Source organism: Podarcis liolepis (assembly GCF_965112155.1).
Source record: "Podarcis liolepis genome assembly, chromosome: 17".
NCBI lineage: Eukaryota > Metazoa > Chordata > Lepidosauria > Squamata > Lacertidae > Podarcis > Podarcis liolepis.
In genome coordinates, this window is record NC_139571.1 from 6,656,647 (window position 1) to 6,680,414 (window position 23,768).

At 43.6% G+C, this 23,768-nt stretch overlaps 1 protein-coding gene and 1 long non-coding RNA gene across 7 annotated transcripts in view; one reads left to right on the plus strand and one right to left on the minus strand.

Annotated features, from left to right (window-relative positions):
• Window positions 1–197: 197 nt before the first annotated feature.
• Window positions 198–6,721, plus strand: LOC310697028. The gene is made up of 5 exons (XR_014520882.1): window positions 198–339; window positions 852–1,353; window positions 1,586–2,930; window positions 5,325–5,508; window positions 5,894–6,721. It is a non-coding gene; the product is annotated as an uncharacterized lncRNA (long non-coding RNA).
• TYK2 (tyrosine kinase 2) overlaps window positions 6,229–23,768 on the minus strand; it is a 55,694-nt gene continuing 38,154 nt past the window's right edge. For 3 of the 6 annotated variants that reach the window (XM_083482914.1, XM_083482917.1, XM_083482913.1), the window contains exons 15-25: window positions 22,575–22,710; window positions 20,096–20,247; window positions 18,036–18,186; window positions 16,869–16,966; window positions 15,399–15,591; window positions 14,025–14,143; window positions 12,590–12,762; window positions 11,788–11,905; window positions 10,580–10,690; window positions 8,370–10,490; window positions 6,229–8,179 (exon numbers count right to left, since the gene is read on the minus strand). In XM_083482914.1, the coding sequence (XP_083339040.1) occupies window positions 10,356–10,490; window positions 10,580–10,690; window positions 11,788–11,905; window positions 12,590–12,762; window positions 14,025–14,143; window positions 15,399–15,591; window positions 16,869–16,966; window positions 18,036–18,186; window positions 20,096–20,247; window positions 22,575–22,710 (1,386 nt within the window). In that variant the 3' untranslated portion in view covers window positions 6,229–8,179; window positions 8,370–10,355. The remainder of the gene's footprint in view (window positions 8,180–8,369; window positions 10,491–10,579; window positions 10,691–11,787; window positions 11,906–12,589; window positions 12,763–14,024; window positions 14,144–15,398; window positions 15,592–16,868; window positions 16,967–18,035; window positions 18,187–20,095; window positions 20,248–22,574; window positions 22,711–23,768) is intronic. The other 3 variants (XM_083482916.1, XM_083482918.1, XM_083482915.1) reach the window with 2 other exon arrangements.

Genomic DNA, 23,768 nt, shown 5'->3' on the forward strand with positions numbered 1-23,768 from the left:
GGTAATGAGGCCCTTTATGTGTCCAACTGTCCTTTGTCACAAATTGTCGCGGGTTTTTTTGTTGAATATACAGTATGTTATATGGTCATTTATGGATCTAATAGGTCTCTAAAGCCATTTGCACATAACAAAATATGTATTTTATCAAATTAATTGTTGAACTGAAATACAATTAAACAGTGAAAAACTGTTGCTATATGTAGGTTTTATTTTTATTTTTTTATCATATTTTGGAAATGTACATCTAGGTGTTTTTTTCCTTTAAAAATTTGGGGGGCCCTAAGCTATAGCTTGTTTAGCTTATACGTAAACCCGGTACTGCCAATACCCATGGTTAAGGTGCAAGGTTTCTATGCTACAACAGCAGCAGGAATACTCATCGCTAAGTATTGGAAGACACAAGATCTACCCACCCTGGAAGAATGGCAGATGAAGGTGAACGACTACATGGAATTGGCTGAGATGACTGGCAGAATCCGAGACCAGGGAGAAGAGTCGGTGAAAGAAGACTGGAAGAAATTTAAAGACTACTTAAAGAAATACTGTAAAATTAATGAATGTTAGAAAGATGTTGGATAGAAACTAAGCTGTTTCCAGCTGTAATGCTTTAGGAGATATGAAAAAAGGATTATAAATGGGTAAAAGTTTAATGGTAAGGATTTGCTGAACTAACAAACTGAAATGGAATACAAAGAAGGGAAGTATGAGGAGGTCGGAGGAAATAAGGGTATGGAAGTTATGTTATTGAAAATTAATGTGTGTTTTTAACTGCTTATTATTTTGTATGTTTATTTTTTATTTTTTCTTATATTCATTTTTTTTAAAATAAATATCTTTTTTTTAAAAAAAAGGTGCAAGGTTTCTAAATGTAGATACCACTGCTAACATTTAAGAACATAATAATATCCTCGTGGATCAGGCATCCTGGTCTGACGGCGACTAGCCAGATGCCTCTTGTGGGAAATCGGGAGCAGAATGCAAACTCAAGAGCAACCCTTCTCTTCTGTGGTTTCCAGCAGCTGGTATTCTGTGGCATTGCTACTTCCAGCTATGGAGGTAGAGCATAGTCATCATGGCTAGTAGCCATCCGTAGTCCTCTTTTAAAGCCATCCAGGTTTGTGGCCATCACTGGGAGTTCCATGGTTTTCACTATGCACTGCATGAAAAGGTACTTTCTTTAAGCTGTCCTGAATCTTCTAACATGTTGTGGGTGTTTTTGAGTTCTAGTGTTAGATTGGAAATACAGGTGTACTTTATAGGAGCTGCCTGTCTGTTAGCAAAGGGGATACTTGGAAAGGCTTTATTTGAATTAATTTTGGGATGCATTTTAATTGATTTATTGCTTGTTTTTATGTATACAGTCATTCTTCTTGTTGTTTGCTTCAGGTTAAATCTTTTCAGGTTGCGTCCCGCAGTGACCCGGAAGTACCAGAAAGGGTTACTTCCATGTTTCTCTGCTCACGCATGCGCTCAAAATGATGTCACGCACATGCGCAGATGTGGCGAATCGCAACCCGCACAGATGTGGGTTGTGTTCTGCTCATGTTGCGAACGGGGCTCCAGAACGGATCCCGTTCGTACCCAGAGATACCACTGTTTTGTGTTATTAATATGATGTTAGCCACTCTGAGCCCATCTCCGGCAAGGAAGGGCGGGATACAAATAAAAATTTATTATTATTATTATTATTAAGTGTGTGCTAAAGCAAAGTGACAAAATCAAGTTGCTATTGGGACATTAAGAACATGAGGCCTGCTGGATCAGACCAAAGCAGCCACTGTCTCATTTCCCTGTGGCTGAGCAGCTGCCTGGAGGAAGCCCATGAGGACAGGAAGGCAATAGCTTCCGACTCCTATTTGTTTTCTTTAGCTATTAGCTGGCTCTCACCAGCTTACTGCCCCTGAACCTTTTCATCATGACCAGCAGCAGCCAGCAGCAGACGCAGCAAGTGGGCCTGGTGACTGGCACTTGGGTTGCTGAAAAATAGGGTGGGAGGTAGGTTTCTCCTCTTAGGTTTTCTAATATGCATAGGATCTGGCCACCTGCTTACTCTTCCTCACCCCATTCACACTTGAGAGTTGCTTGGTTTATGCCATTCTCAACACTTTTCACACTGTTAAGGTAAACTCCTACCAGGAGGATGGCTCTGTAACTGGCAGGATGGGTTTTGTCTTTAAAAGTGTCATGCAATGTTTCTGATTTAAAGAGTCATCCTTCCTGCTGCCACCCTGATTTCTTTGGGGGTGAAGCTTTCTGTTATTCCTTTCTTTATCCAGCACCATTTACTTTTATAAGAATAAAATTAGGAATTTGAAGTCTTCCAAGAGGAATTGCTCAAGAGAAACAGATAGACCTAAGAAAGCAACTGCTTAAAAATTCAGCCTTTGCTCATTTGCCTTCTTTTGTTCCTGAACTACTTTAATGCTTCACCTTTCTTCCTCTGACACACTGATCACAATTTTTTAGCTTTCCTCCCCCATCCAGGTTTTTCGTTGACATTTCTGTACCTTTCTGATCCTAGCATTCTTTTTCACATGTCTCTTCTTTATCTTCTTCTTCCACGCCCTTTACTGTTCTTTATTTTCTTCACTGCCACCCAGTATTTCCTTCCCCCTCATTTTTAGCCGGAAACAGGAAGAGAACTGAGACAATGTTTCCTCCTCTCCCTTCACATTAAAGTTAGCTCCTAAATCTTGCAAGAATAATAAACTTGAGCATCATTGTAGAATGCAGATTTACCCAGTCTGTCTGAAAACTCTTTATGTATATATTTTTCAAAAGTTACACAAGGAAGCTGTGGAATCGGCATTCCATGTTAATGGCATCTTTCAGTATGCAAAGATCAAGGGCAGCAGTTCCAAAAGTAACTACAGTGGTACCTTGGGTTAAGAACTTAATTCGTCCCAGGGGTTCTTTCTTAACCTGAAACAGTTCTTTTTTTAAAAAAAAATAATATTTATTAAGTTTCCAACAAATTAAGCACAACACTACAAAAAAGCCAAAAAAGAAAAAAACATACAATACATAATAAAAAACAAACAAACATAATAAAAGAAACAAACAAGACAAAACAAAACAAAAACCATTTAAAATTTCAATTTCAACATCTTATCTTTCTTTCCCTTATTTCCTCGACCTCCTCACACCTCCCTTTTTGTATTCCACTTCTGTTAATTGTTTCAGCAATTCCTTTCCATCTTCCTCTGTTTTCTATCCTATAATTGTCTTAACGCATTCTAACCATATTTTTCCCTTTAAAGCTCAATTAATCTATTTACACTTAATTCGAATTCCTATCCATCTTCCCCTGTTTTCTATCCTATAATTATCTTAACACATTTTAACCTTATTTTCCTTTAATACTCTTATTAATCTATTTATACTTAATTCCTTATAACATTTCTACTGAAGCCATATAACTTCATTCCAACGTTCTTCTAACATTCATTAATTTCACAATATTTCTATAAATAATCTTTAAACTTTTCCCAGTCTTCTTCCACCGACTCTTCTCCCTGGTCTCGGATCTTGCCAGTCTTTTCCGCCAATTCTATCTAGTCCATCAACTTCATCTGCCATTATCCAACACTTCTGTACTTCCAGGAGACAACCATTCTCTCAGCCAGCAAAGAGCAGATGATTCACAACAAAGTTTAAGGGTCTGGCAGGGCAGGTCCATCTCCTTCTTTAGCATCCGTCAATATCTTAAGTTTTACTCGAGGCTTCCTGCCCTGCCAAACAACTCCAAAAACATCCCTCTGCCACCTCCTGATACAATCCATCTCATCCAAAACTTGCACTGTTTGAAACGAAAGCAACATCCCCGGCATCCCAGCAACCCTCATCCCCACCACAACAACTCGGCCCAACAATAGCAACTTCAGATTTGTCCATATTTCCCAATCCCCCTTCTCTTCAATCCAACGTCCTTCACAGTTACCCTTAAATAAATTCACATTTTTGGCGGTCATACTGGCCCTCAAAAGCCTCTCTTTCTCAACCGATGTTAGTCCAGTTTCCTCCTGAAGCTCTGTCAGGCTTTCCTTTCCCAATTCAGGTAGGGCTCTGGTCCTCAAATTCTTCTATTTTCCTTTAAGTTCCATCATAACAGATGTCACATTGAATTGCCTTTGAACGGATGGGGCTCTTTCACACTCCAATTGTATTATTTTACATTCAGCAGCAAGGGTTTTCTCCCTGACTTCACCCGCAGTTTGCCGTGTCGACGTAAATTCCTGTATCGATCTCTGAATGGTTTCTGTGTTAGTGTTCACCTTTTGTCCAAGATTGTCTATTTTCCTGTGAAGCTGATCCAACGAATCGTTTATTTTCACTAAAGCGACCACTAAGGCCTCTTCTGTCGACATTTCACCTGTTTTTTTCCTTTCCATTTACCATAACACTTGAGAAATTCAAGGTCAATCTCAGAGTCTCACAGTTCTTATCTTGCAGCTGGAAGTCCCCCTAGCCCAGCTCTTATAAAGTAACCAATTTCAGAGATTTCCACTAGAGGGAAACAATGTCCCCTTTAAACACAACTCATACAATCCAAAGTTAATTTCAGATTTCAGATACTTTTTTACTCCTTTTTAGAAGCAGCCGGAGACAATAGAAACAATGTATTTCTCTTCCTTTGCTAGCTGTCAAGGAACGTTCTAAATGCTGTCAATGAACATTCCAAAACATCAGTCCTACTGGCAGCCCGTTTCCAGGGTCAGAGCAGCTTTATTTTAACTCCTTTCACTCTCTCCTGCAGGCATACTCAGTCCACAACTTCCCCCCCCCTCTTCTCTTGCCTCCAAGGGGGGTTTTGTGCTCTTTACCGATGGAAATTTAGGCTTTTACAAAAGGCTTTCCAAGACTTCAGCCTACAGCCTCCTTGCCTCAGTCTGTTTACAAGCAGGGAAGGCGGACTTCCTATTTTGAACCTCCCCGTTTCGATGCCAAATTAAACTTTTAAAATCCGATTCTCCCGTCTCAGCTCTACTCTATTACTTTAGAGTCAAATTGTCCACAGGAAAAAGTCAATGCTCTCCGGCAACAGCTATGCGGCTTCGCTCCGTGGAAGAAGCAGACGATTCGAAGCACTGCGCCGCTCACCCCACGTCGCTCCGGATCCCCGAAACCAGGTTTCCCCACGAGTAGGGGAGGCGCAAAAGGTGCCCGCTGAATCCCACGTTCACAGGCTTCTCCCGCCTTTGATTTTTACGGGTCTCTGCCTTCGCCGCGGTGGTACAGACCCAAATTCCCACGGGGCAAGTTCCTCCCGATCAGAGGAACTCCGCCATTGCCGGAGGCACCAACCCGGAAGTAACCTGAAACAGTTCTTAACCTGAGGCGCGCTTTCACTAATAGGGCCTCCTGCTGCTGCGTGATTTCCGTTCTTATCCTGGGGCAAAGTTCTTAACCTGGAGCAACCACTTTCTGGTTAGCGGAGTTTGTAACCCGAAGCATCTGTAACCTGAAGCGTCTGTAATCCGAGGTACCACTGTACTAGGCTTCTTTGTTGTTGTTTAGTCGTTTAGTCGTGTCCGACTCTTCGTGACCCCATGGACCAGAGCACGCCAGGCACTTCTGTCCTCCACTGCCTCCCGCAGTTTGATCAAACTCATGCTAGTAGCTTCAAGAACACCATCCAACCATCTCATTCTCTGTCGTCCCCTTCTCCTTGTGCCCTCCATCTTTCCCAACATCAGGGTCTTTTCCAGGGAGTCTTCTCTTCTCATGAGGTGGCCAAAGTATTGGAGCCTCAGCTTCACGATCTGTCCTTCCAGTGAGCGCTCAGGGCTGATTTCCTTCAGAATGGAGAGGTTTGATCTTCTTGCAGTCCATGGGACTCTCAAGAGTCTCCTCCAGCACCATAATTCAAAAGCATCAATTCTTCGGCGATCAGGCTAAGATAGTTGTCAAGGGTACATAAACAAAAGGAGTATTGTGGCACTGTAAAAACTAATGGATTTATCATGGCATAAGATTTTGTAGACTAGAATCTACTTCATTTAGTGAAGTGGACTCTAGTCCTTGAGAATTTATGCACAATAAAACTGCTAGTTTTTAAGGTGCCACAAGGCTGTTTATTATTAATGGATTGTGCTGTAAACAATAAGCACAACCTGTTGAAATGTGTGGTTTCGACACCACACTTTGAATATACTCTAGGATTGCCGTTTTCTAGTAATGGTAATTTTCATAAAAGCAGCCTACAGTAATCAATACTCCACTGAGCCATTAAAAGTTACATGGTGTTTATTTGAATAAAATTTAAAGGACATCACCAGGATCTTGTTACATGTGGTTGGTGATTCTAGCTGCTGCTAGAGTAGTACAGAATACATTCACATTAGAGCAGGGTTTCCAGTAGAGAGCTCTCAATCTCTCTCCTTCTACGCACACACCAACACCCACACCCGTTTTGGATGCATAAAGAGTGGGGAGGAGAGGGGAGTTAAAACCTGCCCAGGCTTCTGTGGAGGGAGAAGTCCTTGCCTCAAATCAAGTGCAGTTTCAGATGCAAAGTTTTCCAGCTTAGCATTGTAGCCCAAAGACAGCTTAGCATTGTAGCCCAAAGACAGCTTAGCATTGTAGCCCAAAGCCAGCCAAAACAGGTGGGTGAGCTGCCACAAATAACATGGACAGAAGACAAGTTTTGAAAAACAACCATTTAAGTTTATAGACAGTTTTGTATGCAATTATAAAATAAAAAATAGAGTTTAACACCAAATGTATCTGCCTTTTCTATCAAGTAGTCCCATACACTTGAGGAGTAATAAAGAATAACAGAGTTGGAAGGGACCCCACGGGGTCATCTAGTCCAACCCCCTGCAATGCAGGAATCTCACCTAAAGCATCCATGACAGATGGCCATCCAGCCTTTGCTTAAAAGCCCCCAAGGAAGGGGAGTCCATAACTTCTTGAGGGAGACTGGCTACCAAATCTCTGTCTCCTTTTTTCCAGGCTAAACATATCCAGTTCCTTCAACCACTCTTCATAAGGCTTGGTTTTTTTGCTGCTACATCACACTGTTGACTCATGTTAAGCTTGTAGTCCGCTAAGATCCCTAGATACTTTTCACATGTACTGCTAACAAGCCAGGTCTCCTCCATCTTATATTTGTGCATTTGGTTGTTCCTGCGTAAGTGTAGAACCTTACATTTGTTCCAATTGAAATTCATTTTGTTAGCTTGGGCCCAGTTCTCCAATCTGTTAAGGTCATTTTGAATTCTGATTCTGGCTTCTGCGGCATTAGCTACCCCTCCCAGTTTGGTGTCATCTGCAAATTTGATGAGCATCCCCTCAATTCCTTAATCCAAGTCATTTGTAAAGACGTTGAACAACAATGGACCCAGCCCTGCGGCACCCCACTGGTCACTTTTTCCGAGGATGTTGAGGAACCATGAATGAGTACTCTTTGGGTTCGGTCAGTCAACCAGCTACAAATCCACCTGTTACCTCATTCAACCTACATTTTACAAGCTTTGTAACATCACAGTCAAATGGATAACCGCCACCTCTTCATGCTACAAACACTTTAAAGGATATGGAGGGATACCATTCAATAAAAAACAAATATAAGGCTGTGATCCTATACACATTTGTTTTTAAATAACTCTTTTGAGTTCAGCAGGCCTTACTTCCCTTGGCCATCAAGAATTAGTTTCACAATTCTTTAGAGATTGACTCAAGTCTGCCAGGAGTGAGAGACAACAGAAATTAAATGTTTCTTACATTCCTTCTAGGAGACAATGATAAGAACATTTGACCAGTCCTACCTATACCTACCCCCCCCCCCCAACTGTGCCCCAGTTGCAGTCTCTGAAGTATTCTGGCATGTGCGGCGTGTTAGGGTAGGGGTAACACCTCTGGTGGGAAACACCTCATGCTCCTTCTGGGGTAGTTTGTTCAGCCTGTACTCAACTCCTAGGATAGCCTTTCTCAACCTGTGGGTCCCCAGATGTTGTTGAACTACAACTCCCATGTTGTTGAACTACAACTCCCATCACCCCTAGCTAGCAAGGCCAGAGCTCAGGGATGATGGGACTTGTAGTCCAACATCATCTGGGGACCCACAGGTTGAGAACTGCTGTCCTAGGACCTGCAGCATGCAACAGTTGCCACACCCCAGGAAATGGCTTTAACTGGCCGGCTAAACCAGGTGAGGGTAACTGATGGGTCTCAACCCCTGATGACAGGTAGGTAGCCGTGTTGGTCTGCCATAGTCAAAATAAAAAAATTCCTTCCAGTAGCACCTTAAAGACCAACTAAGTTAGTTCTTGGTATGAGCTTTCGTGTGCATGCACACGAAAGCTCATACCAAGAACTAACTTAGTTGGTCTTTAAGGTGCTACTGGAAGGAATTTTTTTATTTTAACCCCTGATGAGTTAGGGACTTCCCCTGCATGTGAAGACAGGCTACAGCGGATTGAGTGGACAAGACCAATAATGGGCCCACATGTCAAGAAAGCAGTTTCTGTATGTGCTGTAGAGGGAAATGAGGGGGCAGGTGGGGCTCACCAACCTAGGAAGGTAGCCCATCTAGGAGGAGGACTGATCCTAAACCTCTGCTGCCTTGTGGGATATCTTCGGAAGAAGGCCAAGGAGTAAACCCTACACAAATCCAGAGTGGAGTCCCTAAGATGGTTGGATGGCACCCTGTAAGCCTCCTTCCAGCAACTCCTGCAGCCAAGCTGGGGCCAGACCAGTGAGGCTGAGAAAGGGCATTGTCATCTGGGTAGCACAGGACCTCCATACACACTGTCCAGGCTTGCATCCCAGGGAGGTCACTTCGGTGCTTGACACACTTGACTTCACCTCCAGAGGTGCACTCCATTATCTCTCAAGTCAGATGGATGCCAACAACAGAAATTTGGGCCTCAAGCTAGAGAAATGTCAGAAAGCTATGCTCTCATGTGTAGGTGGCAGCTAGTTTTCATCATAGCTCAGTCCATAAAGAATGAGACTTGTAATCTCAGGGTTGTGAGTTCAAGTCCCACATTGGGCAAAGGATTCATGCATTATAGGGGCTTGGACTAGATGACTCTCATGGCCTCTTCAAACTCTACGATTCTATGATAGACTAAGAATGTGGGCTTGCTAGCAGAGACCACTGTGACGTTGCTACATAAGCATGTTTTTTTGGGCAGCAGCAACCAAGTTAGTGGCCAAAACACATTTCTCTTCTTCAATTTCCATACAATTTAAGGCCTGAAGCTTCCTTTCTGCCCCCCTCCCACTTCAAATTCACATTTTCTGACTGACAACATCAGTGGATGGGTGTGCGTGAAGAGGGTTGTAGTTGGTTCTAAACCAACAATAATAAGGAGAATGCATCTTGGTACAACAGAAAAGTCAGGCTTGTTTATATCCTGGATGGTAGCCTCTGAGGAAGTTCAAAGAACAAGTGAGGAACCTACTGCATTAGTTAAGTTCTCACTGGGGGCGGGGAGCCATATTTCTGGACAACAACCTTTTCTTTATTTGGGAGCAAGTAAGGATAGCTCTTTGGGAGCAATCCTTTATATACGCAAATACAATGACTTGTGTATGATAAAGACATTCACCTCTCCAGTATCCAATCAGCTGAGACCATATCTGGCTCCACATTGGACCTATAAAGGGTAGAGGGCCTTCTCCAAATTGAAAATACAAATATAGGAAGAGGGGTGGGAGCTCCTGCAGTTCTGAAACACCTAGAAATCAGGTGAAGGGGGGGAAGGGTAGTTTATATATCTTTGGGAGTCCAAAGCATTTACTTTGAAAAGAAAGGCCAAAGGCAAGTCTCAGAAAAAGCACATTTCCTTCAAAAGTTTTTGCAAGGAACATGAAAGGGCCAGATACCTCGTCTCTGTTCCATAACCAACTGCAGCACTTAACATATTGGTCCAAGACGGTTATTTTCTATAGCAAGCTGGAGCGCTGCACTTGAATAGCTTAGGCCTCTTTCCCATTCTCTCTCTGCATCAGACCAACAGGCCCAGCAGTCTGTTAAAAAGACTGTGAGGAAGTCAACTGATTCACTCACTTTCCTGCACCTGTGACCTCACACACTCAGACCAGGTATCGTGGCTTTCCAGGCACAGGCTGGGTACAGCAATTTACACTGCTTCATAAATAGCCTCTGCCTTTGTTCAGGGCAGAGAAGCTTCACATTCATTACATCACATTTGGCGAGATCAAAAGGCAGAAATGTTCTGCGCTGGTTCTGGATACCAAAACAGCAGAAGTCGGAGTTTCAAGGTGTGCCAGTAGTCTGAAGCAGCTTCCATGGCACTGCGGCTTTCCAGGCACAAAAAAGACAGAACTGAGACACCGAGTGCAGAGAAGAGTGTGGTCTTTGGCCAAGAATCTCTGCATCCTGCTCAACACACGCTGAAAACGGAGGGGGCTTGGGCCCTGTACTTTTCATGGAAGGCTTTGAGGATAGGCACAAGGTTTGTGAAGGCCGGGCGGAATGAAGCTTCTGATTCCCAACAGTTTTTCATTAGACGGTAAATCTGTAGAAAATGGCAAAGGTTTAGAACAGCACACAGAATAAAAAGAGAAAGAACAATAAGAGAAGAAAGAAAGGGAGAAGCAGACTCACCTCACAAGGACAGTCCTTTGGGCTGGGCAGCCTTTTCCCTCTATCCAGTAGCTCTATAAGCCTCAGCACTGTCATTTGTCCCTGAGTTGCTCCAATCATCTCAATGAATTTCTAAGACAACAGGGAGAAATATGTTATTGAGCACTTTGAGAAAGAGACAGCGAGATGCCATTGAGATACATACACATACCACACATGGTCAGCTCTACCAATGGGTGGACCAGCCAGCTGCTTGATAAGAGCATGAGACTCTCTCCCATGATCTATGATTTTTGATGACCACTGTGGTCATCTAGAATCACAGAATTGTAGAGTTGGAAGGGACCCACAGGGTCATCTAGAACAAACCCCCTGCAATGCAAGAATCTAAACTAAAGCATCCATGACAAATGGCCATCCAACCTCTGCTTAAGAATCTCCAAGGAAGAAGGCAGCATAGCATCCTCCATCAGTGCCTGGGGCTGGGGTGTGGAGGATGAACAAAACCCACTGTGCCAACCCAGCCCTCACTGCCAATGCCACCAGTTGGGTGCAGGGAACGGGTCTGAAGGAATGGAGGTGAGACAGGAGTTGCTGGTGCAGGTGGGCTGTGTACCACACACTGACGAGCTTCGCAGAGCTCTGTTTATTAGCAAGCATATGCAAAATCCACCGGACACATTCAAGACTTTGCCCTTTAACTTCTCTAGTCATGTGCTCTCTGGGTGTCGCCCTGTTATTTGCGCAACCTGTTCCACCACGTCATGTTCCCAACAGAGGGGGAAATGAGCAACCCTTTTGCAGAGGAGGCAAAGGTCAAGGACAGTGCACGGCACATTGCAAAGGAGACAAAAGGTGAAAGATAGGTCATGGCAGCTAGACACACTGTGGCAGGGTGCCCCGCACCCTGCATCTGCCATCCCTACAGGGGTCTATAACAGACACCCACAGTAAGGTCCAATCAGGAAGCAAACTAAGGTAAGGCAAGTATTGTCAGAACATTGCTGTACGCAGGCTCTGTGCCAACTGCAGTTAGCCACGGGGCCAGGGTGGGTCAAAGCACCCTGGATTACTGCACTGCATAGTCTGCATAGTCAGTCTCCTGAAGTGCAGTGATCTAAATGTGTTCCAACACACATTAGATATTTGTAGACTTAAGAGCCCTGCACATTGCAGCACTGCTAAGCAAATGTTTTCACCTCCCTTGTATGCCCAGCAATCAGACTCACCGCTGGGGGGCTTTGACTAGAATCACAGTGTGTTAAGAGTTCATATAAAGTAACTCCAAAGGACCAAACATCAGAAGCACAGTAGAATTTACAGTCCTTCAGGCACTCCACAGCATACCTACAGCACAAGGGAAAACAAGAAAACAGAGCCAATGAACAGCAATTTTTAAAAAATGTAAAACTGCATTGCTGTATCAAATAAAGGTTCATCTAGTCCCGCGACCCATCTTCCAACAGGAACATGTTCAATACTTTTAGAAAAACTCACAACAAGGGAGTGAAGATTATTTTTTTATCCCCAGTGGATAATATTACCTCTTGAACATGCAAGTTCTATTTAGATATGGCTTCCAGCTAGCTAGCTAGGCAGGTATCATGAGCCACCTTGCTGAATCAGGTCATCTATTCCATTTCTCAGTCTCCAGCAGCAGCCAGACATATACCTCTAAAAGCTCACAAAGAGGGCATGTACTTTTGACATTCACTTATCTCCATTCTTCCCTTATTTTGCAGATATGCTTTTGGTGTTCCCATAGAAGTTGAAGAAGCACACAAGTGCTGCCATTTCCTCCAGTGTCAACCATTTCATGGAAAGCTAAACATATTGCAACATTAACCAGAAGAAAGGGTAAAGAAAAAAGACAGCAAATTCTCTTAGAGACTGCCGTTCAAGAGCTTGGCATGTTCATGGGAGTATTCAGAATAACATCTTGCCTCACCTCAGGACTTGATCTTGAGTTGCAATGCAGTCAAAACCCCTGTAATGTAAGAGAGCCATGACATTTTATGAACGCTTTCTTACCAAAAAACAGGGCTGTCTCCATCTTCACAGACACGGTAATAGTCATGTCCTTCAGGGATAGCTTTGGCAAGACCAAAGTCTCCAATCTTCACTACATTCTCATTCTCCAAGAGCACATTTCTGGCTGCCAGATCTCTGTGGATGTAGCGTAACGAGTGCAAATAAGCCATTCCCTGCAAAGAGCAAATATGGTTTTATTCCCCACCAGCTTTGCAAGCAAGGAGGACAAACACCCAGGACTAGACTCTAAATCAGAGGCCCGGATTTTGAATTTTAGCCTATGTGCCTGCTAGACCAGGTGAGTGGCCATCTGATCCAGCATGCTGTTCTCACAGTGGCCAGCCAGATGCTTATGGGAAGCCCACAAGCAGCACAAACCCTTTTGCTTGGTGTTCAGAAGCATCTCTGCCTCTGTCAGTGGAGGAAAAACATCTCTTTCAGAGTCAGTACAGTGGTACCTCAGGTTATATACGCTTCAGGTTACAGACTCCGCTAAGCCAGAAATTGTGCTTCATGTTAAGAACTTTGCTTCAGGATGAGAACAGAAATCGTGCTTCGGCGGCACAGCAGCAGCAGGAGGCCCCATTAGCTAAAGTGCTGCTTCAGGTTAAGAACAGTTTCAGGTTAAGAACGCACCTCCGGAACAAATTAAGTACTTAACCCGAGGTACCACTGTAGTTAGTTATCCCCCATGAATTCGTCTATCTTCTTTCAAAGCCATCCAGCTTGGAAGCCATCATTATGGCAGCAAAATCCATAGTTTAACTATGTGGTGTGTGAAGTAGTACAGTCATATCTTCGACTTCCGAAAACGTTTGAAAACCAAGGCGCAGCTTCTGATTGGCTGCAGGAGCTTCCTGCACTCAATTGGAAGCCGCGTCGGATGTTTGGGTTCCAAAGAATGTTTGCAAACCAGAACACTCACTTCCAGGTTTGCAGCATCCGGAAATGGACGCAGGGCGTTCGAGAACCAAGGTACGACTGTACTTTCTTTTGCCTGCCTTGAATCTCCCAGCGTTCATTTTCATTAGAGGTCCCTTCTCTCTATCCACTCTCTCTGCACCGTTCATAATTTTATACATTTATATCATGTTAGCTCTTACCCACATTTTCTGTAAACTGAAAAGCCCCAAATATTGTAACCTTTCCTCATAAGGGAGTTGTTCCACACCCTTAATCATTTTCGTTCCCATTCCTGGCCCCCCCCCCAAACTTTTCCCAGCTCTGTCATATCCTTTTTAAGGCAAGGCAATCAAAACTGTACACATTTCTCTTCCCAGAGCCAAGGAGCAGCCATTTAAACAAACCCCGTAGCCTATTTCAACCACAGGAGTCCATGCCTCTTCTAGAACTCGACCAATAATCCCAAAACAAAGGAATATTCACTGCACCAGCAGCTACATTAACTTTAACACCCCAAACTGATAGACTTTACCTCACAAATCTGCTGGGCGAAGAGGAGAATGTGGGCCAGGCTGACATTGTGCTTGGGGAGATAATCTCTCAGGCTCCCCAAAGGCACATACTCCATGATAAGCTGCACAACCTTTTCCCCTGGAGTTGGGGAGAAAAAAAATCCAACAATGATATTACTCCAAAAGGAAGTGTTTTTACCTTCCCACATTTCATTATCCATAGAAGCCCTGGCATGGGAGGTATCACATATAGGGAAGGAAAACAGCAGGTGGAGACCAATTCAAGGCCGCAGTGCGTAACCATGGTTGGACTGGGATTTTTTTTTTTTAAATAAGTTTATAAGTTGGATAAACAAAGTTGGATAAACAAGTTGGATAAACAAATAAGTTGGATAAACAGAGATCGTAAGAATAATAAATGATACAACTAAATAGACCAAGGCTTCTCACGTCATTTGTTTATCACAAAACTAGCATAATAAATTTGCAGTAATATCAGTAACATACGGTTCATTATTAGTGGACAATGCTAAATTCTTGGTCCATGAATTGGTTTAAAGTTTAGACAATAACAAAGAGGAAACAGGAAAGAACAGAGTTAATGAATAACATTCGACATCACACAGACAAATGCCTAATCAGGAGCCCTTGTGGTTGTGCTTCAATTAATAATAATAATAATAATTTATTATTTATACTCTGCCCATCTGGCTGGGTTTCCCCAGCCACTCTGGGCGGCTTCCAACAGAATATTAAAATACAATAATCTATTAAACATTAAAAGCTTCCCTAAACAGGGCTGCCTTCAGATGTCTTCTAAAAGTCTGGTAGTTGTTTTTCTCTTTTACATCTGGTGGGAGGGCGTTCCACAGGGCGGGCGCCACTACCAAGAAGGCCCTCCTGCCTGGTTCCCTGTAACTTGGCTTCTTGCAGCGAAGTTTGAGTTAATAGACATTTTTCCTCTTATGCTATCAGTGGATCAATATAAAGTATTAGAATACTGATGACTGTGGGAGGGGGGTTCAAAGTGAAGCTAATTTATGTTTCAATTTAGATCTATGCTCTATGCCTGAAGGGCCATACTTCAGCCATAGAGCATCTGCTCTGCGTGCAAAAGGTCCCAGCTTCACTCCCTGGCATCTCCAGGTGGGGCTCCTGCCTGAAACCATGGAGAGTTGCTGCCAGTCAGTGTAGGTAACAATGTGCTAGATGGACCTGAGTATAAGGCAGCTTCCTATGTACCTATGGAAGTTCTCAGGGTAACTGTGAGAAAGGAATGTGGTAGATGAAAGCATGATCCCGTTTGTCATCTCCTGCCTCTCTTCCCCTGCCCACAAGGCACTCCTATCAACTGCCATCCAGCCCTCGAGGTGCCAACTCAGTAGATGCCATACCCTGCTCACTGCAGCAGCCCTTGTATTTAACAATGTTCTCATGGTACAGGGTCTTCAAGATGTCAATTTCTTTCTTCCAGCTTGTCAGCAGCTGCTGGCTGCAGCCTGATTTCAATGATTTCACAGCTACCATCTCACCAGTACCATCATTGGTGGGATCATAGCAGTATAAGCTCACTTTGCCAAAGTGACCCTAGTAGAAAAAGAGGGGGGAAACAAACAAGCCAAGAATGAGTTATTTCAAAAGGCAAATCATTCTAGCTGCTATCCTGTTAGAGCCTTCACTGCACCTGGCTGGCATACACCACTTTTTCCAGAAGGCTGACTAATAACACTCTCAGGTAGAACAGTATCTTGCCACAAACCAGTGCAGGGATTAATCTGACAACAAGATCCACCTTTGCCCAGTATCCCTATCAAGCTCTGCTGACAGAGAGATGGGAAGGCCGGGGGGGGGGGACGGAAAAATTGGGGGGGGGAGCAGGTTTCCCCCCGTTTTTTCCCCAAACAACAAAAAAAGGCTTTGGGGAAAAACAGGGGGGGAAATGGTTGCCCCCCCATTTTTCTGGTTTTTTTCCAGGCCTTCCCATCTCTATGCTGACATAACACAAATACCGTATTGGCCCGAATATAAGCCACACCTTTTTTCCAAATTCCAGCCATGAAAAGTTGGAAGTGCGGCTTAAATTTCCCTTTAATTTTAAAGGTTTGGCTTATATTTGAGTGCAGCTTATATTCAGGCCAATACGGTACTGAATTTCAGAAACCAATCTGAACCTTTCAATATTTCCTAAGGATCCCACTACGTAACAAGAATGGCTTCTGGAGTCACCCCCGTGCCAGCAGTCCTACCTTTCAGAAGCTGGTTGTTTTGACTATATGCAATTTGGTTTAATGTGTAATCCCCCAGAAAGTAACAGCCACACAATTTGTGAGTCTACTGAATTCTACATTTTCCTTGTGAAAAGGTTATCTCAAAGTGTGTTGGAAATCAACATTTTTTGCAACATTTTTTGTCTTTAGATTTTTTTCTACAACTGAAATGGATCATTCATTTTAATATATATATATATATATATATATATATATATATATATATATATATATATATATATAATATATATATATAAAAAATAAAAGATTTCTTAGTTTACAAAAATATGTGCATTGTATTATTATTGTATGTATGTATGTATATATTATTGTACGTGTATGTATGTATGATTATTATTTTTTTTTATTGAATTTATATACCGCTCTATAACCAGAGGTCTCACATACAACCCTATGTCAGAGAGGAGGCTTTGTGTTAACTTTTCCCTGACGACTAGTTTTGTTTGCAAAGATCTATTTCTTGAAGGCTGGAGAAGATCCACCACAAAGGGCATTGTTCATCTGTTTCAGCTCTTACTTGGTGAGAACTGAAGTAAAGAAATTAGTGATGATGCTTCACTAACAAAGGTGAATTACCTCACCCAGATCTCGAATCTTCTTCAGATAGCGCTTCTGAAAGACAGTAGGGTCAGGTACAGGGAATTCAGTGTACACAGAGCTGATGTCAAGGAGGTCTGAAAAAATAAGAGGAAGGAGCTGAAAAACACCAGGCAAGATGTACACTGACCAGTGGAAGGAAACAAATGCACTGGATCATCTTAGATATATTTGAGCAGAGCTAGATTTTGGTTCTGTCTTAATTTTTTTGTTCCCCATTTAAGCAAACCATCAACTTCCTAGGTTATCTTTGCCCTGGTTCACACATTATAGTAAGCCAAGCCAAGCCAAGCCAAGCCAAGCCAAGCCAAGCCAAGCCAAGCCAAGCCAAGCCAAGCCAAGCCAAACCAAACCAAGCCAAACCAAACCAAACCAAACCATGGCTTGTACCTATGGGCAACCAGAGAGATTATAGCCACTTTGCTCCGCCTGTCTCTCTGCTGCTGTGCTGAGCCAAGCCGTAGTTTAGCTTAATGCGTCATCCAGACCATGAGCCATAAACTGCAGGACAAACATTACAGCGCATGGTTAGTCTGGAGAGAACTAAACTACGAGCCCAGGTTTGAATAACACACAATGCGAAGCAACAGCTTAGCTCAGAACAGCACCAAAATGACTTGGGAGGAGCAAAATGTCTGCAGTCTGCTGTCCTGTAGCCCATAGACATAGCTGTCAACGTTTCCCTTTTTTAAGGGAAATTCCCTTATTCCGAATAGGATTCCTCACAAGAAAAGGGAAAAGTTGACAGCTATGCCCATAGAGCCATGGCGTGCCTTTGCATGAGAAGAGACCATTGTATGGTGCAGTCACCATGATTTTGCACTCCATTTAACTTTTACATTTTCTTTTCTTGAGTTTTACATCTTGCTCCGAATTCAGTATTTTATGCTGTAGTTTGTGTTAATAAAGTTTTACACTTTAATTAGCAGAGTCCCAGTCTTCACTGGTACTCCAACTGAATCAACTGTGATGAGGCCACAAACAAAGGGATTGTTTGTTCTTCTCACACATTAACTGGCCCAGTTTGCAGACAACCCCTTCTATGGCACTGTGAGACTCCCAGGGAGAGGGGTGGGGTAAGGACACACTATATCAGATGTCTGAAAGCTGCTCTTTCAGCACCCGAGAGCTCTCTGGAATCCTTACTATGTGGCTGCAGTTGTGTAAGGTCTCGTAAGATGGTCCGAAAGGAAGGCCGCTCCCCAGGAGCATAGTTCAGGCACTGGCTGATTAAGGTAGCAAGTTCTTTGAAAGATGGTTCTGGAAGGCGATGTTTCTTCTCATAAAAACGCTCTTTCTGCAAAAAGGAGCACATTTATGAATTAAAGGAGTCTGTTGCAAAGCAACACCAGGCTTACAAGTTGAAAATGCTTGCATTTCTGGGCCATACAGATATGTCTAAATTGGGACATGTGAACCTAAGGCTCAAAAGAGCATAGCTGCGTTCCATTAACTTGTTTGCTTTTTTCCAATACTTTATTTACACTTACGTATCATACAAATAAACAATAAATAAAACGAAGATATAATACCAAACCAGAAAAAATACAAAGCAAAAAACCCTCACATAAATACAATCATGATAACAAAAACTACAGACAAGAATATAGGCGCTATATTCTCCTACGAAAAAGAAAAACCATTAACTTGCTTTCTATGGCCATGAAAATTGCTATAAGCACACTAGTCCTCCATAAGTTTCCATTATTCTGGTTCCTGACCAACCAACCCCCCCTACCCCAAGCATGTTATGGAAAATAATAATAAAAAGCCACACAACTCCCAACTAAATTTACAACCGCAAAACAAAATGTAAATTCAGCAATTTTAGACTTCTCTACCCAATATTACTTAGCATTTATGCAATCCTATAACCACTTAAGAGTACCATTAAATTAAATGGGACTAATCTCTGAGCATACATGCACAGGACTGCACAATTAAGAGTGTTATTTGTATGTAAAGCACTTTAATCCTCACAGCAATCTTGTACGGTATTACTATCGCCCTACTGCTGATTAGGATGGAAGAATAGCAGCTTGCCTCAAGCCACTTGGCAAGTTCACAGCTGGGGAACTTCTTAGCTCACAGCTCAGCTATGGGCTAAATAATTCAGTGTGCGCGCTTTGCTCACAGAAAATGCTTTGCTTTTGGGTGCAGAAATCAAGATCTTCCCCCAAGTTACTGTACTTTTCCATGTATTAGACAAGGGTTATTTACTCCAAAATAAAGCAAAAAATGGGGTGGGGGTCATCTTATACATGGGTAGTGCTGAGGGGTGAGGGCCATTGGTTGCATCCGCGAGCAGGATCTAGCGATTGGCTGGGTGAATGGTGTCTGCTGCAAGGGCTGCTTTGTATTGGCTGCTGCTCTGTCAAATGGGTGGGTTATTAGCGGATGTGGCAAGGGCTGCTTTTGATTGGCTGCCGCTTCGGCAATTTGGCTTTCGTTGCTTGCGATTGTTAGCGTCTGCCAGTTGGGTGAGTGATATTTGGTTCGGCAGGACTCAGGTCAATTCTCCCCCAAAAAATCTGAACAACTCTGGGCAATCCTCCACAAAAACACTGAACAACTCTGTCCCATCTCCCCATTTTCTTAAATTTGAGCCCCCTCCCAAAATGCCTTATACATGGGGGTGTCTTATAGACAGAAAAGTACGGTATGCACCTGTAAGCTGGGCAAGCCAAACGCAACAAAAAAACTGGCACAACCTTCCTAAGGAAGAGTTACTGCTCAGATCCTGCCCAGTAGATACATCCCAGAATTTGATGATGCTCTGGAATAGGTTAGCTAATCTCTGCAGGTACCCTGTTCCAAGTCCTGCAGGCAATACAGAGTAGGTCCTACTGTTTCAAAGGGTACTTGGAAAAACATTGTTCTCAAACAATATTTGATGTGTTTCGACTAATTTTTTTGCCAATTAAATAACAGATAGATAACATATATTATGTAAGAGAAGTGAAATTGGGGGGGGGGGACCCAGTTAAAAAGATAACGAAGAAGTAAGGAGCCGCAATGAGGTGGAGGGAAGTCACATGCGAAGTAGCATTGATTTATTTTGGTTTACACTTGTGTATAAGATAACGTATTTTGAAGAACGAAAGGAGTATGTATACAAATAATCAATGTAAAAGTTCAATAAAGAATATTTAAAAAGATAGAGGAGGTCCTAAAGGAGCAAAAAAGAGAGCAGAGGCAGATGCTACCTCAGAGGGCGTACGTTCTTTCAGTGGCACATCTGCATCAAAGCATATCTCCAGCAGTGTGGTACCAAAGCTCCACTTGTCAGCTGCTGTACTGAGGTTGTTTACGTCTTTGACACACTCCGGAGCAATCCATGGGATCCTGTCAACTCGCTCTTGCAAGGAGGAAAGTCAAGAGTTAGAAAGTGCTCAGTTTGTTCAATTTAAGAGCTTCTCTGTGTGGAGGCTGCCAGGAGTTTCAGGAACAAGGTACAGAAGGGAGTTGGCGGTTAATAGCTAGCAGCTGGCGGCCTGCCCAGGATGCTTCACAGAACTTGCCCAGGATGTTTCTCATAGCATAGACAAGAAGGTGCTGTTAGAATCTCAGTAAGTTAAAAAGTAGAGAAGTAAAAAAGGAAAAATTACTTCCCAGGGTGGCAGTCAATGCTAATTACAGTCCTGTTATCTGCGGAGCTCCGAAGCCTGCTTGCTAAGCCGTCGCCGTAAGTCAAGAATTAGAAATCCCCCAATGGATAACATATAAGTAAATACAAATATAGTGGTACCTCGGTTCTCAGACGTAATCCATTCCGGAACACCGTTCGATTTCCAAAACATTTGAAAACTGAGGCGCAAAGGGCTGACTGCAAATTCAACTGGAAAAATTGAAAAGCACACAGCGGGAGCCATTCGACTTCCGAGGCGCGTTCAAAAACGGTAGCAATTACTTCCATGTTTTCAGCGTTCGAAAACCGAAAGGTTCAGCTTTCGAGACGCTTGAAAACTGAGGTACCACTGTAGCAGGCAATAGTTGACATATTTAATACTAGTCCTAGTTTTGCCGAAGGTATGGCAGAAAGGTCACTCAGACACTCACCTAGGCAGTGTTCATGTGGATTGCCATAGGATGTAATGCGCAATGTGAACAATCCACATGAAGGCCTGTACATATAGCCACTTGACTCATGGAATTATTTTTCCTCAGATATGGAGGTGAAAAGTGTGAACTACACTTTCACAAGTATGGGATAAGCACAGTTTTCCCCAATCATCTGTAGCCATTGGTCTGGGAAGAGAGGGGTTGTAGTGCAGCAACCCTTGTGGACCAAAGGTTAGGGAAGTCTATGCCAGTGCAGGAAGCCTCTGCCTTAGAGGAATCTGCTCCTTCAGTACAGAGCTATTCTTCTCCACTTAAGAGTCTTAACTGGATGCTTGTTTTGGTTGCTACAAGACACAACTCGGTTACGTACTCTCAGTTCTGACAAAGCCAAGCAAACATCTTTTCTGGAATTTCTCTGGGATGCATTTTCCACCTATTAAAGGGGGCTCGGCAGACTATTACCGTATTGACCCAAATATATGCCGCACCTGAATATAAGTCGCACCTTTAAAATTGGAGGGGGGGGGGGAGAAAAAAAGGGGGGAATACCCGAATATAAGCTGCTCCATTCCTCACTGCTCCTGGCTGCATACTTGGGAGGGGGAGCTGCACTACATGGCGGCCTTTCCCCTTCCTCGCTCTCTCCCTTCCAGGCCTAGTGGGGAGGATGGGAAAACTATGCATGAGCCGGGCGCAGCTTTGCCACACTCCTGGAACTGTTTGCCCCATGCTCCTGGCTGCATACTGTGAGGTCGTGAATATAAGCCACACTTTAACTTTTCACGGTCGGAATTTGGGGGGAAAGTGAGGCTTATATTCAGGCCAATACGGTACTTAGGACACTTCAAAGGGAGCACCGATAATATCAAGCTGAAGAAGTTGAATAGACCAATAAATGGAGGACAGATTCCTCACATATTAGAAACAATGCTGCAAAAAAAAGTGAATCATGCTGCCACTGGCTTTTATGCTGTCTATATTGTTTTTCGACATGTTTGAGTAACACAGTAAGCCTGCAACCTGCACAGGGGTTGCGTTGCAGGGATTGCACCTAAAGCCAAAATTGTATAGAGTCAAATTCCACTGGGTTCAATGGAAAGTGGGATTCCCAAATTCAATTTTCTCGGAACCCACTTTTTATTTTTTTACTCTTTTTAAAAAATGGCACGAGTAAATCTGAATCAGCACAAGTGAAATGTGTGCAAGTTGTGGGCTTATTGTGTGTCACTGAATGATATACAGTGACTTTGAAGTTCTATAAATGAAATGAGTAAATGGTTAGCAAGAGATGTGGTGTAATACTCGGAAGTGCAGCTGCCCGACACTGGAAGCAGATCACAGGCAAGCAGACATTCCCTTTCTTTAAACAGACACCCACCCACACCTGCACCCACCTACTTCTGAAGAAGCTGGTTTTGGAGATGGGACGCGGAGCTGCTGCCAGAGAATGGTGTCAGGCACAATGCTCACTCACAGCAAACTATACACCATGACCTACCTCCTGCGATATGCAAACAGGGACACTGAGTCCAAATTAATTCCCTCTGCTCAACTCCAAAACCATGCACCTCCTGTGAAAGCGAATGTGAAAAGGGAAACAGCCCTCTGAAGAGGAGGGTCTACCTTCTTGGGAGAGCACAGCAAAGCTGACTCCAGGGTCGCTGAGCTTAATGAAGGGCGTCGAGCCATCTTCCAAACCTTTCCTGGCCAACAGGATGTTCTTGGCACATACGCTGCCATGCACCAGGTTTTTGCCTTCCTGTTTAAATAGATGCAGAAAGGTAGTCTGTGAGGAGCCCTGTCTCTTTAGAATGCCTACTTGCAACTCGGCCGTTGATCCATTGTGCCTCCGTTTCCCCAAGGGGATCGCTAAGCAAAAAGCAGAAAGCTAACTGGTTCAGTAGTCAGCTGGGCCTCCTTGCCAAACCTTAAAAGTTCTTTTAAGCAACTGGTCTACTGTCCATGTCTCTATGCTGCCGCCCCTGCCCTGCCCAAACATCAGGGAAAGCAAGCTTGAACTGCAAGTGCTGCTGCCTCTGGCTGATTCAGGGACTTCAAGCCTGAGAATCACAGACTCGGAAGGGGTCAAAAAAGCATGAAACTCTGAATTCTTGCTTCAAAGCAGGATCCCAAAAACTGACAAGCCCCAAATGGTTTGACAATGGGTAACCATCTCCTGTTCTGTTATCCTTATCGATCAGGTTGTGGGATTCTAAGATAATCGCTAGTGGACAGTTCTGCCCCTCTTGCTTCTCCCAAGCAAGGTGGTTTCCAATGTCATAGTTTACAAGGTAGGTTTAGATTCATAGTTATTATTCTCCCCAAGAGAACTGAAGTTCTGGGAGGTAAGGGAAGGAACACAGTCTAAGCAACACTCTCATCAAGACGCCACATCCCTGTCAGGGGTAAAGGTAAAGGGACCCCTGACCATTAGGTCCAGTCATGACCGACTCTGGGGTTGCAGTGGTCATCCCACTTTATTGGCCGAGGGAGCGGGAGTACAGCTTCCAGGTCATGTGGCCAGCATGACTAAGCCGCTTCTGGCAAACCAGAGCAGCGCACGGAAACGCCGTTTACCTTTCTGTTGGAGTGGTACCTATTTATCTACTTGTACTTTGACGTGCTTTCGAACTGCTAGGTCGGCAGGAGCAGGGACCGAGCAACAGGAGCTCACCCCATCGCAGGGATTCAAACCGCCGACCTTCTGATCAGCAAGTCCTAGGCTCTGTGGTTTAACCCACAGCGCCACCCACGTCCCAGTGTCAGGGGTAAGCCCTGGCAGTTAACATGGCATAAGGTGGTATACACCTATAGTGA